Source organism: Chiloscyllium punctatum, chromosome 8, assembly GCF_047496795.1.
Source record: "Chiloscyllium punctatum isolate Juve2018m chromosome 8, sChiPun1.3, whole genome shotgun sequence".
Lineage (NCBI taxonomy): Eukaryota > Metazoa > Chordata > Chondrichthyes > Orectolobiformes > Hemiscylliidae > Chiloscyllium > Chiloscyllium punctatum.
This window is the reverse complement of record NC_092746.1, coordinates 69948211-69967446: the sequence shown is the minus strand read 5'-3', so window position 1 is coordinate 69967446 and position 19236 is coordinate 69948211. Positions and strand designations below refer to the sequence as shown.

Sequence of the window (19236 nt, the reverse complement as noted above, 5' to 3'; positions counted from 1 at the left end):
CCCAATCTAACATGTACACTTTTTGCCATTAAGAGACCAGGGCATTTCAATATATTTACATTGAACTCACATGGTTTCTGAGTGATCATGAAACTAAACAACAAAATAGAGATGGGGGCAACTGCTTGCAGAAGCTAAACGCTTTTTTATAGCACACATGGGTAGGGATCAGAAGTTCTCTCTAGGTTCATCCAGCAAATCATTGGACTCTCTTCTGCTGCTAACAGCCTCCCTTTAGCACTGGCCATGATTTCTAATCTCTGCAACACGCCCCAGGCCTGATCTGAAATCTGATATTAACATTGCACTGAAGATGGCAAGGATGCTAACTGTACTCTGAGTGGGGGATTTCAATGTCCACCACAAGAGTGGCTCAGCAGCAGCATCACTGATGACCAGGTCAAGTCCTAAAGGATATAGCTGCTAGACTGGGTCTGTGACAGCTGGTGAGTGAACCAACAAAAGGGAAAAACATACTTGACCCCATCCTTACCGATCTGCCTGCTCCAGATGCATCTGACCACGACCATATTAGTAAGACTGACTACCAAACAGACCTAGTGGAACTGAAGTTCTGTCTTCACATTGAGAGCACCTTACATCATGTTATGTGGCTCTATCACTGTGCTATATCGGACAGACTGAACAGATCGAGCAATTCAAGACTGGGCGTCGATGAGACAATGTGAGACATTAGTAGCAGCAGCAGAATTATACTCCAACACAATTGTAGCCTCATGACCCAGCGTATCCCTACTCCACCATGAGCAGCAAGCCAGGGAATCAACCCTGGTTCAATGGAGAGTGTAGAAGAGCATACCAGGAGCAGCACCAGCAATGTCTAAAAATGAGCTGTCAAGCTAGTGAAGTTACCAAACAGGACTACTTGGGTGCCATACTGCTGAAGCAACCAATGAGTCAAATCTAATTCTGTAGTCCTACAAAATCCAGTCATGAATGGTGATTGACAATTAAACAACTCACTGGAAAAGAAAGGCAACTCAAATATCCCCACCCTCAATGATAAGATAGCCCAGCACATCAGTGCAAGAGATAAGGTTGAAGCATTCGCAACATTTTTCTGATAGAATAGCTGAAGGATCCTACATGTCAACTTCTTCCAGAGGTCCTCAGCATCACAGATGCCAGTGTTCAGCCAATGTCATTCACTCATTGCGTTATGAAGAAACAATTGAAGACACAATACTGAAAAGGCTATGGGCCCTGACAACATCCTGACAATAATACTGAAGATTTGAGTTCCAGAACTTGCCAGACCCTTAGCCAATCAGTTCCAGTACAGCTAAAACCTGGTCATTTACCCAACACCATGGAAAATTGTTCAGGTATTTCCTTCACACAAAAACAGGATAAATCCACCTCAGCTAATTACCATCCCCATCGGTTTACTCTTGATCATCAATAAATTGATGGATGGCGTCCGGCGTCATCAACAGTGCTATCAAGCAGCACTCATTCAGCAATAATCTGCTTACTGACACCCAGTAGGTACCTCACTGCTCCTGAGAAAAAAGGGGCACCTCGAGTGAGATAGCGGACTGTGACCACCTCTCACCATGGTACTGGTGCAGACCATCCATGGCTACAATGATTGAGTATAGATCCCTGTGTGTATCCAGTTGGACACTGAATGTGCTGGACCTTGCTATCCATATTCAACCTGTCCATGGAGGCAGCCAGACGCGGACAAGCTACAGCCAGCATGATAATGATATTGTTGATGGACTACTCCATCCTTTGATTAAAGTCACTGACTGACTCTGACAAACCCGACCACTGTTCCTGTGTCTGTCTCTGCAGTTTATAAGTCATTAATGGCTGAAAACAGAGGCTCATCTTGTGCCTGGACCTGAATTGCTGTCTGGTCTCAGGCAATCCTCTACATGTTAGAGTCCTGAGGTGTTGCTTCTTGAATTTGCTGCGGAGACATATCAGTGATATGCTCACTGGATCATGCTCCCAGGTCCAACCCAGAAACAGTGCCTGCCCAGGTGAAGGTCTCTGATTTGGTGAAAGTGCAAACCTTCAAGGGTTCATTGGCTTCCTCCTCCAAGGTGGAGGCGAAGTTGAGGATTTCCAACAGTTTCCTCTTTCAGATGCTATTAGCAACTGTGTAAGACGGAAAATGAATAAAAGTGTTTTCTGATAGGTGAAGAACACTTGGCACAATTTCAGTCCAGGCTGGTTGGGTCGGGTAGCATTGATTCTTTTGGAGGTTGGCTAGAGAAAGTATTGTTCACCACCCTGCATAGCAACACCTCCAGGTTCCTGTCCCCGAAGTGGGGAGCGATCTTTTATTTCCTTTTGGACATGTGCTCTGTAATAATGGTTCAGCACCACAGTGTAAAGGCAAGTTCCTGGCTTGCTGCATCTGAAGTGGGGTGCAGCTGGGCTTCAAATGAGGTGCCAGAGGTGCGAATGTTGAAAGCTCCTGGCAGTGACGTGCACTTGGACCACTCCAACTGCAAAATTCTCCCCAAAAAAGGTGCCCAAGAGGTCTGCAATATAATTAATGAGGTGATGAGCAGAAGATGGCATAATAAAAGTGCTTCTGGGCCATTGTGGATCAGGCATCATAAATGTCACGCAACAAAAAACTTTAACTGCAAATTGAAAATTGCATTTTTTTTACTAACTGATCAGAAGTAAAATATCAGCAAAAATAGGCACGCAGTACCTCTTTCTGTTTCTTTATGATCACTGAGAACTCGGTGTATGGGATCCTTGGATTCAATTCACAGCCCATCAGAGTGGCACCTTCATAGTCTTTAATGTAACCAACATATTTGACTTTTGGAACTTTTATATCCTTAGAGAATCCCTGAAATAATACAGAATATCAGAAAACAACAAAATAAATATCAAACTGCTCAAAAACAACATGTTGACAATTACTTTGTAGTAATTTAAAACTTTTCTGAGATTTTTTTATTTGCAAAAATATACTTTATACACAAAAATAAACTTTATGTTCATACACAGTTACTGAAACAGTTCTGTAGTCTTTGCACATGAAGACCAAACAAACATTGGAATTTGGCATTCCCTGTAATTGCAAAAAACCCAAGGCATTCCTTACTTGTACAGGACAGTATTTACATACATTTGAGGCACTGAGAGGGTCGGATAACTGAACGGCTCCCCATTGTACTTTGGCAGAAAGATCTTAAATGGTGGTCATTGTTCACTGCTCCTTGGTGACAGCTACCCCCAAATAAAACTTGTCGACAAAATTGATGCACTATATAATAACAACAGGAAGTAATAATGTCTCAGATTTGTAACATAATTAAATTGGTTGGAATTTTAAGTCCAGTTATTTAATTAAATAGCTTCAGATTTAAACATTTTTCAAGTGGCAAAATCGACAAACTTTGAGAGATAGTAAGACGTACTGGTATTTGCAAGTGCAGTTAAACTCTATTACAGTGGCTACCTTTAGGTCTACTGGAGTATAAATTGTGAACAATCCAATTAGTTTGCAGCATAATGCAATCAGTCAATTTAGAAAAATTATTTCTTGAAATTGGAATGTAATTTTCATTTCATTATAAAGATAGTGAACTTACAATATTTACATGTCTAAGACATTGTAAACTTGATAATAATATGTAGTGAGCAAGAAAGCTATTATTCTTGATTAGGCGGAGGAGGCAATGGCCTAGTTATACGTTAATCCAGAAACTCAGCTAATGCCTGGGGACCCAGTTTGAATCTCACCATGGCAGATGGTGGAATTCGAATTCAATAAAAATCTGAAATTAAGAGTCTAATGATGACCACATCCCATTAATGATTCTTTTTCAGAAGTGAGACAGTTATGCTTAAACTTTCTTTTGCACTAAATACATCAATATCCCTGAATTTCTTAAGTGAACTGGATACACTGAATATTTTCTTGTACTTTAAGATTCCCAGGTATGAACTTCCCGAGGGGTCCTGCTCAATAGCCAGAATATCTGGACAACTGTGGAAAATACCATAAATTTTTAAATAACACTTCTTTTAGTTTTTCCCCATTGTTTATAGAAATTCCAGTGTAGATGTGTTATGACAAATCATATTCTCCTGAAGTATGGAAATTAAAATGTGAGAGCAAGGAATGGACATTAACTTCAGGCACTGGAATGCGCAGACTGCAGTTCGACCAGTTGTTCTTGCCAGCAGGAGATCCAAAGTATCAGAGGTAGACTACCTTAATATGCCACTGGTAAATTAAATGCCCTGCTGCAGTTGACTTGCTTCAGGCTGGTGTATTATCATGCGAAGTGGAACACAAGCCATTGTAATGGGTGTTGACACGTCTCAGTAATGACTGCAGAAAACTGATGTAGGTGCTATGGGCAATGGACATGGAGTGGGGTGGGGGGGGTTAGGGAGTGACGGGAGGTGGAGCATGTGTGGAAAAGCAAATGATCACTGTTCTGGAAAGCCTACGCTGGCAGCAGCCTACAATATTCCTGTGGATTGTCGGGGATCATATCTATTTCTCCTGGACTCACTATAACAATTCTGCATGCAACCATGACGATTCCACCTTTTTACTACCTTTAAAAGCCCAGGAAATACAACGGCAGATCAAAAAAAAATGTGGGATTGGGACAGTACATTCCCAATATTTTTCTTTCTGCAGCTGCAGTTTTGTTCATGGTGCTGTGAATCTAAGATCCAGGAGTAAATTGTTACATTGTATGAAAATTAGAACATCTTGTTAAAACATTTCATTTAGATTTCTCATCAGTAACTATGCGCGAACTGTTCCATTGTAATATACAACTCTTTGAAGAGCATAGAATCAACAGCCTAAATGACATACCTGCTTTTTGAAGTAGCCAATTGCATATTCATCTGCATAAGTTAGAAAGTTCAGAATGTTATGTTTGATGTGATATTCTTTCAGATGATTCATTAGATGGGTTCCATAGCCCTAAAGAACAAGCATTTCACTGTTGGTAACCTCTCCATTAATACTTTTTATTAACAAAATAAAACTATACCACTGCTTATTTGCAGAAGCACACCTCAATAATTTTTACAGGAGAAATACTTTAATTAGCCCATAATTTATCTTTCAAGTGTTTCAGTATAACAGAGTTTGACAGTGAAGAATGTGACTCATGAATTCAACTCTGCTGTGTATCAATGATTTGCGTCTTTGTTTGCAGCTTCACAGGTGGCTCAATGGATAAAATTAACTTTTAACTTAGCCACACAAACTGAGTTCAAATCTCAGTCTGTGGTTAGTTAGTTGTTGTTTGCTAAGCTAATAAACAACAGTAAACTAGATTCAGCAACTAACATTACTAATTAGATGGTGGAAAAGAGTAGAGCTCCTTCAGAAAGGATTCTAACACAATATGGCATCAAGGATGGATAGCCTGTATAGCTGCAATTACAAATGCAGTTGATCAGACAAGAGATGCTATAAAGTGGCAATATTTGTACAAATGTGACCTTTTTCCAATGAACTGTCACTCCTGTCACCAATGTGCCCTCAGAAGTGTTCCTTTTTCAATTCCCTCCCACTATGTGTACAGTGAAGGGCTATTTCCGGCTGACAATGCTCGACCTGGTGCATAGCCAGGCTTTAAACATGGCACAGACAGCGTGAATCTCAGAACTTACTGGCAGAGGCAAGAAAGTTCACCACTGCTGTGCACATGATAGTGTGGTACCACAGAAGTAAACGTAATGAGATAAACAGCGGAGAACTCCATGAGAAAACTCTCTAGAGATCATGGAGGAAACGTCCTGAAATTGACACAAATAGAGTAGAGAGAGAAGAGTAGCTTTTATTTGTCATTTCTACCATATACACCAGATAAATTACCCATTCCAGATTGCTCTCAGGAGGGTGGTTGTGAGCCACCTTCTTAAGCTGCTGCAATGTGGGGGTGATATGCATCTCTGCAGCGCTGTTAGGAAGGAACTTCAGGATTTATCACCTCCATAATTTATAATGAAATTAAACTTTAATGTAATTAGATTTTAAATAAATACATGTTGATGAATACAGGTTACTAATTATCTTTTAAATTCAAGCTTACCTTCACTTGTTCATTAGAGGTTACAGCACAAAACACAATCTCTGTAAAGCCTTGCGTTGGAAACATCCGGAAACAAATACCGCCAATCACACGGCCATCTTTGATCAAAGCAAGGGTCTTGTGTTTACTATGATAAAATTAAACAAAATGACTTCAAACTTCACTAATCTTTTCGTGGGCCTCTATTTAAGCTTCGCAAATATTTCTCATGGTAAATGATTGAGATTTAAAAATTGCTCTTGTGCACTGATATTAATCTCTGAAGGTTGAGACGCTGATCAAAGGAGATTACATGTTACCTTCAGTGATGTTTTCTTCAGCCAGAGAGTGGTGGGCCTGTGGAATTCATTGCCACGGCGTGTGATGGATGCCAGGCGTTGGGTGTCTTCAAGGCAGAAATTATAAATTCTTGATCTCGCAAGGAATTAATGGCTATGGGTACAGTGTGGGTAAGTGGAATTGAAGCGCCCATCACCCATGATTAAATGGCGGAGTGGACTCAATGGGCCAAATGGCCTTGCTTCCACTCCTATGTCTTAATGGTCATGTGCACGCAGGGTTCAGATGGCAAACCATCAAGTATGCCGTCCAAAAATAAGTTTATTTAATTCGAAACTCAGGAATACTTATCACAATGTTTAGAATGCTTATTTTGTTTGTGAACTTAGCTGAAGTTCAGACAAACTGGCCTTGCCACTGATTTAAGCAAATTGCACATTTTCAGCTAAAGTAAATAGAAGTATAGAAGTTTCCAATTTTTTTTGTACTTCTGTTCCAAATAGCGTCATTAATTAAAAGGATGAATACATCATACCATTCAGTCTGTTGACTTTACTACAAATCAGGCATTAACGTTAAATTATTTTTGGTTCATTATATTCCTGTTATTTCTCTAATTCTGTTTTTATTCAAACCTCACTATACAGTTCAAGAATAGATAGATTATCACGAAGCAGTTCTGAAAGAGTTCACAGAGATGCCTATGATCTCTTGATTTATGAAATTGGATCTGAAAAGTTAACTTCTGTGCTGAATCATGCTGTACGCTGGTAACCGAGTATGTTACAACAGAATAAGTTAGAGACTAAAATAGGATCCACTCAACCTTCAAAGCTAATTAAAGTCAACAAACTTTATGTGACTGAATGTATTACGATCATCATTAAGTAAAATACAGCAATTCTTAAAAAATAAACAAAAGTTGGATAATGGAATGATATGGATCTTTGATATCAATGAAAAAGAAATTTAGGTGTAAAATGGATTAACATTCCCTGTCATCCAATATGTGCTATCACACAAGATTAATTTATTCCTCATTAAGGTTAAAGATTTGAGCCTTATCACATGATAAGCAAATGTTTTTCAGTTCAATTAACAAACCAATACAAGAGATTAACCAAATTGAGATACTATTTTTACATTAGCAGCAGTCGCAAGCCATGTACTCACGGATCAAAAACAAGCCGAGTGATGTATTCCTTGGGCATTCTGGGTAATTGATGGGAGAAAACATTCTGTAATCCAACTAACCACATCATCATTTTCTTGTTTGGTTTTTGGCTCAGTGAGTTTCCCACAACATGGAACTCGATTACACCCCTTCTTTCTTCAAGCCTTGCTGCTTCATCTCTGGCTGCATGTGCTGATAGTAAGCTAGTCTTGTAATGAACAAGATAAACAACATTTTTCAATTGCATCTTTATACTTTAATCAAATTGCAATTAATATCATGAATACCTGAGCAACACAGATTGAGAAGTGGCAGATGGAGTTTAATTCGGATAAATGCGAGGTGCTGTATTTTGGGAAAGCAAATCTTAGTAGGACTTATACACTTCATGGTAAGGTCCTAGGGACTGTTGCTGAACAAAGAGACCTTGGAGTGCAGGTTCATAGCTCCTTGAAAGTGGAGTCACAGGTAGATAGGATAGTGAAGAAGGCGTTTGGAATGCTTTCCTTTATTGGTCAGAGTATTGAGTACAGGAGTTGGGAGGTCATGTTGTGACTGAACAGGACATTGGTTAGGCCACTATTGGAATATTGCATGCAATTCTGGTCTCCTTCCTATCGGAAAGATGTTGTGAAACTTGAAAGGGTTCAGAAAAGGTTTACAAGGATATTGCCAGGGTTGGAGGATTTGAGCTTTCTGGAGAGGCTGAACAGGCTGGGGCTGTTTTCCCCTGGAGTGTCAGAGGCTGAGGGGTGACCTTATAGAGGTTTACAAAATTATGAGGGGCATGGATAGGATAAATAGACAAAGTATTTTCCCTGGGGTCGGGGAGTCCAGAACTAGAGGGCATAGGTTTAGGGTGAGAGGGGAAAGATATAAAAGAGACCTAAGGGGCAACTTTTTCACGCAGAGGGTGGTACGTGTATGGAATGAGCTGCCAGAGGATGTGGTGGAAGCTGGTACAATTACAACATTTAAGAGGCATTTGGATGGGTATATGAATAGGAAGGATTTGGAGGGATATGGGCCGGGTGCTGACAGGTGGGACTAGATTGAGTTGGGATAGCTGGTCAGCATGGACAGGTTGGACCGAAGGGTCTGCTTTCATGCTGTACATCTCTATGACTCAACTTTTTCTGCATGCAAGGAGTGCAAAATAGTGAAACATCATTTTAAAATATCAAACATTGAATAAGGAGGAAGTTATAACTAAATCAGGAACCTAAATGTTATAGATAAAGTATTCATGCTATCTTAAACTCAAGACTTAATTCTTATTTAACTTCCCTACTTTTGATAAAATATAATGTAGAAATTGTGCTTCAAAGGTTTGCAAATTTTGACAAGTAACCAATTTTGAATAAATGCTTCTTCATAAGCTATTAGGTTAATTCTTAACACACGGAAATCAATTTATTCACTTTCACTCAAACATTAAAAGCAAAATGAGGAACTTTAGTTTGGCATTACAGAATACATCTCAACTGTATTGTAATAAAGCTACACAGAAATATAAACCTTTCATTTTTATGTTGAAATCTCATATTCATCAAAACTTTGACAACTAGGGTTTTTGGTGGGGGATCGAAAGTGAAGGAAGAGGAAGACAGATAAAGGGATAATGGATTCCTTTATTTAAAACTGACATACGAAAATAACTTCCAGTAACAAAACTGAACTTTGCTCAATGTGGTTCCTGGCAAGTAAACTTCAATAGAAAATAAGATGTGGAATACTTACCTCTGGACCCAACATAGCAGCTGTATCTGTGATAGTTGACATTACTTCATTCACTAACTCCATTGGGATATCTCCCAAAACTCTTTGTCTCTTGGCGTCTTCCATAGTAAGTGGTTCTGTAGGTTTTCTTTTCTCTCCTATTGAAACATAACAATTCTATCACAAATTCCATCTAGCTCAATGATAGGCCTTTTAACATTTTGAAACAAAAAAAATTGACAAAGTAAATTTAATTCAGGTAACAAATGACCAGACTATCATGACACAGTTAGAAGGCTGAATACTGAAACCCAGTGGTTCATGTAATGGCACTTGTTCCCAGCCTAGAGAAATGGGAAAGGTTGGAATCAGGAAAGAAAGTCAGCTGTAAATCACCCATCAAATCTTTAGAATTGATGGCTGACATGAAGGAATGATCAACCAGCATTGTCGTGACTCCATGTAACATTGGAAAAGTTGAAAGAGCAACCAACTAACCAAAATGGTGAACACTGCCATCTTCCTTGTGGTGGCACAAATATCAATTTCCTCTCTAACATCTAAAATGGCTGGTGTTGACCTGCTCCTTAAGCAGCATGATGCCATTTTAGTGCTGACTTCTGGGAGGCATAAAACAGTAGATCCAATGTGGGTATTTCCTAACAATCCCTCTGAAAGTAGCATAGCTGATGGTGGTAACTAAATGCCACAGATAAATCAAACACAGCCCATGCAAAATTGTTAAACAACCAGCTTTACAAAAATACCTCGAAAATAAGGTACATTTCAAATACATGAAGTATTGGCATATAAAGAAGGAATATTGTATCACATCAAAATATGCACTCTAACTTGGGATCAAACCCAAGTTCTATAACTTTATGGCAATGTGAAGTGATGATCTGGCTATGCCTACAAGTGCAGTATCAGTAACAGACGCTAAGATTGTGTTTGATCCCTTTTCGAAGCAGAAAATTGAATTATACAGGAAGATAGCTTTAATGAGTTAAATATGAAATGCAATAAATTAATGTCGGAGTACTGTTTTGAGTAATGTCTGAATAGATAACAGTCACAAGGTGTTCGACAGTGATTCATACAAAATTTCAAAGTTTGCTTCCAGGAAGGATTTGGATCAATAGGTTCTGTACTATTAAAAGCCTTTTCCAAGCTTCTGCAATAACCTCTCAATTTTTAAGAATTAACAGTCTCATACCTAATATTTGCTCTGAGCTCAGAGCTGCTTTGTTCCTCCAGACAGGACTCAAACTTCCAATGTTGGTTTGATCAGAAGCTGGGCTCGAGCCATACCCATATGGTTTTGTGTTTGGCAGAATCCCAGGAACTGTAGGAGAGTTTACAACTAACAACTAACATACATAAGTCAAAATAATGTAATAATTGAATATATTAATTTTAGCTCAGGTATTATAATGTACTTGTGTAATATATTCATATTAGTTATAAAAAGCACTGTAGAAAAATCAGTGCTAAAAGAAAAAAAACTGTTTTGAAAGTTTAATATACCCTTTTTGGAAACTTTATATCAAGTTCCCAACTCTGTTTCAGAATTGAAAGGTTGCTGACCTTGTTGTATTCCTAGTTGGATGTTGCCACAGGACACCATGAAGTCTAAATCCCATATAGGAGAGTTGTGGCTATACACTTCTTCCTCTAACATTGAAAGGAATCTATAACATTAAAAAAATGCATTACTATCTTTTGTGCAAACTTTTGTGACTTTCTATTTGGAGATGTTTATAACCGTAATGATTTTCTAATATCTTAACAAACTTTTAAAAAATAGTTGTTTGTGATTCACTCGGGTCTCTTTGTTCCCGTATTGCATTTAAATAGTATAAACTAAATGAAACCATCTCCTGCCTGTTCCCCTAACAAAATGTATTATTTCACACTTCTCAGCACTAGATTTCATTGACATGCATCTATCTACTCATTTCATCGGTCTGTCCCCTCCTGAAAACTGTTCCTATTCTCCTCATTGTTTAAACACATTTCTAAGCATATGCATCATCTAAAATCTTTGGAATGATGCTCTCTACCCATGTGCCTTTATAACTTCCAGATGCAATATTCTCTGGACCAATTCCCATTCTTTATCAGCAACTCCCGTAAATCCCATCCTCAACCCCTCTTCTAATATCATAACAGGATGGATTTAATTCCTGTACTGGCTAAAGTCACCTTGAAAGCTCTACCTTCTCAAACACTCCTTTCACCAGATGTGTGATAACCCTTAGATTAAATTCAGCACCAGTCATCTCTCTCTAATGAGAAAGAAGTTATCACCGTCTACGATTATGGCGACTTCTACTTTCATGCTCTTATCCCTTTGAGTGGTTTAAAATGAGCTACCCCACTGTTTAAAATGTGTCCAGCAGAAATGAGCTCTGCCCCAAATCCTACCTCCCTGCCAAATTAAGTCCAGTTCATGCATATTGTGGTACTTCTAGTAAACTAACAGATCTACACCTGCAATGCAAATGTCTAGTAAGATTGAGTGATCTTAAGGTGAAATTTAATAAACATCTACGTAAGCCTGAGAAAAGGGACTGGAGTATTCAAACTCAATAAACATGACTACATTATCAAAAGGAGAAAGTCGGGACTGCAGATGCTGGAGATCTGAGTCAAAAGGTGTGGCGCTGGAAAAGCATAGCAGGTCAGTCATCTGAGGAGCAGGAGAGTCGGTGTTTTGAGCATGCAAGTCCTGGGCCTCCTCCACCGGCAAATCCTAACTACCCGATGCCTGGAGGAAGAACACCTCATCTTTCACCTTGGCACTCTCCAACCACATGGAATCAATGTCGATTTCACTAGTTTCCTCATCTCCCCTCCCTTTCCCTTATCCCAGATCCAACCCTCCGACTTGGCAATGCCCTCTTGAACTTCTCCTACCTGTCCAAGTTCTTTTCCACCTATCTGTTCCATCCTCCCCTCCGACCTATCACCATCACCCTCCACCTCCATCTACCTATTGCATTCCTAACTACTATCTCCCCAGCGCCACATCCCTCCCATTTATCTCTCAGCCCCCCCGGCCCTGCCAGCTGCCACGCTCCCCTCCCCCCACCATTCCTGATGAAGAGCTCAAAACGTCGACTATCCTTTTCCTCGAATGCTGCCTGATTGGTTATGCTTTACCAGCTCCACACTTTTTGACTCTACATTAACAAAATGCATGCTGTGCTTAACAATGGTTCTATATAGAATTTATTTGGGGGACAAATTGCATTATCATTATGTCTCTTCAATGGAGATGTGTTATCCATATTGAAATCTATTTTGAATGATTTCATGTGCTTAGCAACTTGTGCAGTGCAGTTCAGTTTCAACATCAATTTCACGTAAATAGGTGGTGTCTCCATGGGATTTGTGAAGCATGTCCTCAATGAAATAACTATTAAGTTTCTACCTTTTGCATACTTCTAGTATGTAGAAAACACATTTGTGATAATTTGAATCCACAGAGGCATCAAAGAATTTCTTAGCGTAGTAACTGTCATCCTGTGCTCAAATTTACCATTTTGACAAAATGTGCCATAGGAGCAATTAAACTACCTTCCTCTACTCCATTTATTAGTTGAGAAATCTGACAATGGATTCACTACTACAATCTACCAAAAGAAATGTTCACTGAGTGATATACATGTGGGATTCTTATTGTTTCACATGCTACAAGACCCAACTTTATTAGCAACCTCATGAATAGCATCCTAGCCATTTTCTCATATGTAAACTTGCACATATCAAAATTTTACTGTTGATGATGGCCCTGCAAATCAGCACCCTCTTTTCACGCTGTGTAAATTGATGTTCTATTCCCAAGTCTGATTTCTTGCAACCTAGTACCAACGATTGTAAGACTTTAGCAATATTTAAATTAAGTTTTATTTAAATCTTACTGAGTGCAGAAATGTCAAGGCCATGCTCTTTCATTTTTCTACTCACTTTACCATAACTACATTTCAGAACTACTTCATGGCTCAGCCTAAGGTCAAGTTCTATGCTCTATAAATGGGAATTCTTTCTTTCTGTTTTATGTTTATAAAATTGCAAACTATCTAAATTAGTGATGCCAAGACTTGCCTTGTGTCCAAGATGATATGGTACTTTTCTTAATGCAATATTTAAATGGAACAAAATGTCTAATAAGAACGTTAATTTATTTTCTAATTCACATACAGAGACACGACATAAAACAACATGATGGAAGAACATTCAACACATTAGAGTGTAGGTGTTTTAAATACTTACTTTGGAAAATGGGTAAGGATCAATGTTTGTTTTTCTAATGGTAGCTTATCTTTCTCCTGCCTGGATTTCTCCAGTAACTGGCGCCTCATGACAGTAAAAACAGAGCGGAGCAACGTCCTGCCAAAAACCTGGGTGGTTTCATGTCGTGGGAGACTATCACAGAACTGAGGAACATTACAATAACACAACCATCTGAAAAGAATTAACAGATTTATAATTGAGTTCAAGTAAGTATGTAATAGAAATACAAGTCTTATTTTTCCATGTTCAAATACTTAAAATATGATATGATCTAAGCATTGGCATTCTTGGTAAAGTAGTGATATATCTGAATCTGTGTTCGAATTCAATATGGTTCGCTTATAAGTCATGCTTTCTTTATGCATTTCTGTTGCTTAAATGGCTTGACTGAGGCCAAAATCTAGGTGGAACGGTTGGGCTGAATTATCTATTTTTGTGTCATTTATTCTTTGAAATTTATTCAATGCTGAAAGTTCCTTTCATAAAGCAAAATACAACCCATGTAAAATGAATCTCCCTGTTTACTCTAGATGGAAGATCATTTCTGGAACATTGATTTTACCATTAACTCTGAAGTTTACGAGTTTCTCTGGTAATTTGGGGGAGATGGTTCAGGAAGACCACTTGGCACATTGTAACTTATCAATCCAAAAAATCCCATTTTCATTATTTAAGGACCATGTCTTATAGGGGTCTGAGCGATATGGGATATGCATCAGGCGACAAGGCCTATCTTGATGTCAGCAACTCATATCATCTTTTATTCTTTTCACAAGCGGAGTGGCAGGATTTCCCCTCAGCAGAACTGAGCTGTCAAATGATGGTCATAATTGCTTGCTAAATACTTGTTGATGGCTAAATTTGCCTCATTAGTATTCAGCCTTCCATCTCACTAAACACACTAAACAAGCTCAAGTCAAGGAAACCTAATAAGGAAGTCACATGGAGCAGCCAGCAGATTCAGCTCACCCCTTACTCCAAACGACTTCTACATTGGACATTAGGCATCAAATTCTCAGGGTGTGGTCCATGAACACTAGCAACATGCACATTATGTGTCCATGGATGTAGGTGATGGACATGTGCCAGCCTCTAAGAACCCTCATTGGACACCTCTGATCCACTTCAGTATGTTTCTGCACTTTAATACTATACCAGCAACTATCATTGTAATGGTACAATGGGAAACACTTTGCAATCAGTGACATGCATCCAATTCATGTACTGGGCTTGACTGCATCTCTGGACTCTGCTCGCTATCATAGTACTCATTTACTTTGAAGCTCCCTGAAAGCTCACAACATTCCTGTTTTGCATTGCCTTGCCTTTGTGCACTTTGCTCCCTCAACCAGAGGCTCATATTACTTCTGTCTTGCCAAAAGTCGAAACTTGTGGTGCTGGAAAAAGCACAGTGGATCAGACAGCATCCAATGAGCAGGAGAGTTGATGTTTCGGGAATTAAACCCTTCATTAGGAATGTGGAGGAGGAAGGGGGCTGAGAAATAAATGAGGGAGAGTGGGGGTGGGTTAAGGGAAAGGTAGGTGTGATGGTGATAGGTGGATGCAGGTAGGAAGTAATTGTGATAGGTCAGTGGGGAGGGTGGAGCGGATAGGTGGGAAGGAAGATGGACAGGCAGGTCAGGTTAAGACGGCGGTGCAGAGTTGGAGGGTTGCATCTGGGATGAGGTGGGGGGTAGGTAGAATTGGAAACTGGTGAAGTCAACGTTGATGCCATGTGGTTGTAGTCCCGAGAGTGTACAACCAGGGTCCTGAGGTGGAAGATGAGGTGGTGGGTGGCTTTGATTTGGCAGTGGAGGGGCAGGATTTGCATGTTGTTAGGGCAGTATGAGGGGGTGTTGAAGTGGTCGGCCACAGGAGATGGGGTTGTTTGTTGTGTGCGGACCAGAGATGTTCCCTAAACCTCTCAACAAGTTGGCATCCCGTCTCCCCGATGTAGAGGAGACCACATCGAGAGCAATGGATGCAGTAAATGAGGTGGGAGGATGTGCAGGAGAATCCCTGTCTTCCCATGTCATTCGATGCAGACACAAAGCCAGGGAGCTTGTCATTGTTGTCAGCTGGCCTCAGTCAAGTCAAGGAGGATAGCCTTCGCTCAATAAGTCAAATGAAGCATCAGATGCAGTTCAGCTCCTGCTCAGGGCAGTCAAAGTCAAGATCCTGTTCTCAAAAGGGGTGAGAAGCCAAATGACAGGCAGCACACCACCCAATTTGACTCTTTCTGCACCATTGTGGGCTGTTTTTCTTGCGGAATGAAAGAGGTATGCTTTATGTGAAAGTGAGGGGGGGCACCACTGTTGCTGCAGATGGGTGTGTGACTGAATAGGCAATGCAGAGGGAATGCAGGATTAGTGGTGCCAAGGATTGGGGTGGTTGATAGCAAGTGGGGAAGATGTTGTAGGTAATTGTGAGTGTGGTGGAGCACGAGGCATGGTGGAAAGTTTGTACTGTAGAATGTGAGGAATCAGGAGAGAAAAAATGTGAAACATCCTGGTGGAGTAGTCATTGATTTCCTTCCTACACCTCTAGGCATTCCTCCAGACTTCTTTAACCTGGATCACAGCCTCAGACCAGACTGGCATGTTGGTGTTATGGCCCCCACTGGTGGTCCTGAGAGAGGAGTAAGTACCATGTCTGCACCACCTGATCTAGCGGAGTTCCAAGATACTGCATGCTTTTAAAAATGACATGGGCACAAGCGATGCTGGTAAGCATGGGGATAACCACTGATGGCGAGTTTTCCGAAATGGAACGTGGCAAGGGGTCGATTGTGCAGAAATCACTTGTGAAAGACTCCATGGGGCATGATCAGTAATTAATAAGGCAAGCTTAGTCAGATACGTTGAGAAATCTTGCTTGACCCTATGTTTGACAAAGCCTTGAAAAACATGTACAACTCAGACTTAGTCAAAATAAAAATAAGATTCAGGCTGAATTGTTGTTTTTAAGATTTTAGGCTTTTGTCTTGGCTACACCAAACCACAGATTTATCAGTCTTTACTTGCAGAATAAATTTGTGATATCAACCCTGAATTTATCTTTTATTAGATTCAATGTGTATCATAAGCTCACAATTTAATTGAAACCCATAATTTAAATTTTTCTTTTCCAATCCTTGGTCTATCCTGAAAATTTTGTAAGATCACCCTTCATACAGTTTTTTTCAAGTCTGAAAATTCTAAATTGTTGTGTACATTGTCATTTTTCTTCAAAAATTTCAAACATCCCAAAACGTCTTCCCCCACAGGATTTCTTCTTTATCCAGAGAAATACAAAGGGGAGCAATAAACATATGCCATTGAACCACTGCTAGCCCCATATTACAATCTATGAGCAGAGATGGATAGAACTCCATCTGTGCAAGAGAATTATGGATAACATCATGACAGACTTATGTTACATGCTCCAACCATATCTGCAGTCAAGCTCCTTCACAGACCTTAGCTTTCATAGTTAGAGATGATTCTATACTCACAATACAGACAATGCTACAAACCAAACAGCCATCCTTGCTATGTAAATGTGTACAGGAATTAATCAAATTCTTTTGTTTGCATGAGCCAGTTCATCTCCTTCACTACAAAAACTGGTAACAGCATGATAGGACCAAGACATGTATGGAGTGGCTAGATTGCTAAATGTTCAAAATTTGCAGGTTGCAACCATGAGGTCTTTCCAATCTCTATTTCAATACAATTCTATAAGCAAATAGGAAAAGATTCCAACCTCAGTGTTCTCCTCATTTGCAACCAGAACACTATTATGCAAGACTTGCTTTTCAGCGATTGTTGCAGAATTTGTCATTTCATAACATCAAATTTCAGAGTGGATCCTAGCTGTTGGAAACTTTGCAGTCTTTCAGACACTAGCTGTGCAAAAATGGGTATAATAATAGGTATAATAATGCGTTCTCCAGATAAGAGTAATCATCTTGTAATCTATGTGCATGCTGAAACAGCACTTCAAATACTTGGTTATATGTAGGCAAAGACAGCTGAACACAGTATGCAATTCCCCATTGTTCATTTTTGCTTGGTGATATTATATGATACAAGTACTTGTTAACCTCAGTGGCAGCAGTCTTGAGTTGGTTGGCTGTTTCGCTGTGCATGGAAGACGCTTGGGGCTGTGCTCATACTCACATTCATTTCCTAAGACACAACAGTTTATCTTCAACACTGCAACCAAATGTATTTTGATCCAGGGGATGAGGTTTGCCAAACTACCACTAGAGTTGGAAAAAGGAGCTATCAAATGGTACTTGCTGAGCAACAGCCTACTCAAAGATACTCACTTGAGTTCAGCAGAGCCACTCAGTTCTTGATCACCTTATAGTCTTGTTTAAACATGGACAAAAGAACTGAACCCCAGAGATGAGAAGGGAGTGACTGCCTTTGACATAAACGAAGCAGTTTATTCAATCACAATATGATGATAGGATTGAGAAGCTTTGGGTAGGTTAACTACCACCAACCCTCTGTGCTTAAGTTTAGGAAAAGGTGAGGTGCAATGAGACCAGGTGTCATGGTGGAACTGTCATTGAAGATGTGCATGCAGATGCAGCAGGCAAGGAGGAAAGCTAATGGCATGCGCTCCTGCATAGCGAGAGAATTTGCGCATCAGAGTAAGGATGTCTTGCTGCAGTTATACAGGGCCTTGGTGAGGCCACACCTTGAGTATTGAGTGCAGTTTTGGTCATTCTTGCTATTAAGCGAGTCCAGTGAAGATTCCCAAGATAGCAGCTCTGACATATGAGGAAAGACTAGACTGACTGAGTTATATTTACTGGAATTTAGAAGAATGAGAGGGAATATAAAATTCTGATGGGACTAGACAGGAAAGAAGTGGGAAGAATGTCACCAGTGTTGCCAAAGTCCAGAAGCCTCTGTGTGAAGCCGCAGGAGATGGGAGAGATACTAAACAAGTATTTTGCATCAGTGTTCACTGAGGAGAAGAACATGGAGAGATGTGGAATGTGGGAAATAGATGGTGACATCTTGAAAAATATCCATATTAGGGAGGAGTGTTGGACGTTTTGAAACGCATAAAAGCGGATAAATCTCCAGGATCTGATCAGGTGTATCCTAGAACTCTGTGGGAAGCTAGGGAAGTGCTGGGCCCCTTGCTAAGATATTTGTATCATCAATAATCACAGGTGAGGTGCTGGAAAACTGGAGGTTGGTTACCGTGGTGCCATTATTTAAGAAAGGTGATAAGGAAAAGACAGGGAACGATGGACCAATGAGCCTGACCTCAGTGATGGACAAGTTGTTGGATGGAATCCTGGGGGACAGGATTTACATGCATTTGAAAGGGCAAGGACCGATGAAGGAAAGTCAACATGGCTTTTTGTGTGGGAAATCATGAAATTAACTGAGCTTTTTGAGGAAAGAACAAAGAGGATTGATGAGGACAGAGCAGTAAACGTGATCTATAGAGACTTCACTAAGGCATTTGACAAGATTCTTCATGGGAGATTGGTTAGCAAGGTTACATCTCATGGAATACAGGAAGAACTAGTCATGTGATACAGAACTGGCTCTTCTGAACCATTTCAAGTTTCACAAGTAGAGTTGCAGGTAGATAGGATACTGAAGAAGGCATTTGGTATGCTTTCCTTTACTGGTCACAGTGCATTGAATATAGGAGTTGGGAAGTCATGTTGCGGCTGTACGGGAC

General features: G+C 39.9%; 1 protein-coding gene across 2 annotated transcripts in view; it reads right to left on the bottom strand.

Annotated features, from left to right (window-relative positions):
• Positions 1–19236, bottom strand: part of kat2b (K(lysine) acetyltransferase 2B) — an 84213-nt gene that overhangs the window by 21191 nt on the left and 43786 nt on the right. For both annotated transcript variants that reach the window (XM_072575731.1, XM_072575732.1), the window contains exons 7-14: positions 13519–13710; positions 10828–10931; positions 10457–10585; positions 9262–9398; positions 7521–7729; positions 6069–6195; positions 4838–4948; positions 2699–2842 (exon numbers count right to left, since the gene is read on the bottom strand). In XM_072575731.1, coding sequence (XP_072431832.1) covers positions 2699–2842; positions 4838–4948; positions 6069–6195; positions 7521–7729; positions 9262–9398; positions 10457–10585; positions 10828–10931; positions 13519–13710 — 1153 coding nt within the window. The remainder of the gene's footprint in view (positions 1–2698; positions 2843–4837; positions 4949–6068; positions 6196–7520; positions 7730–9261; positions 9399–10456; positions 10586–10827; positions 10932–13518; positions 13711–19236) is intronic.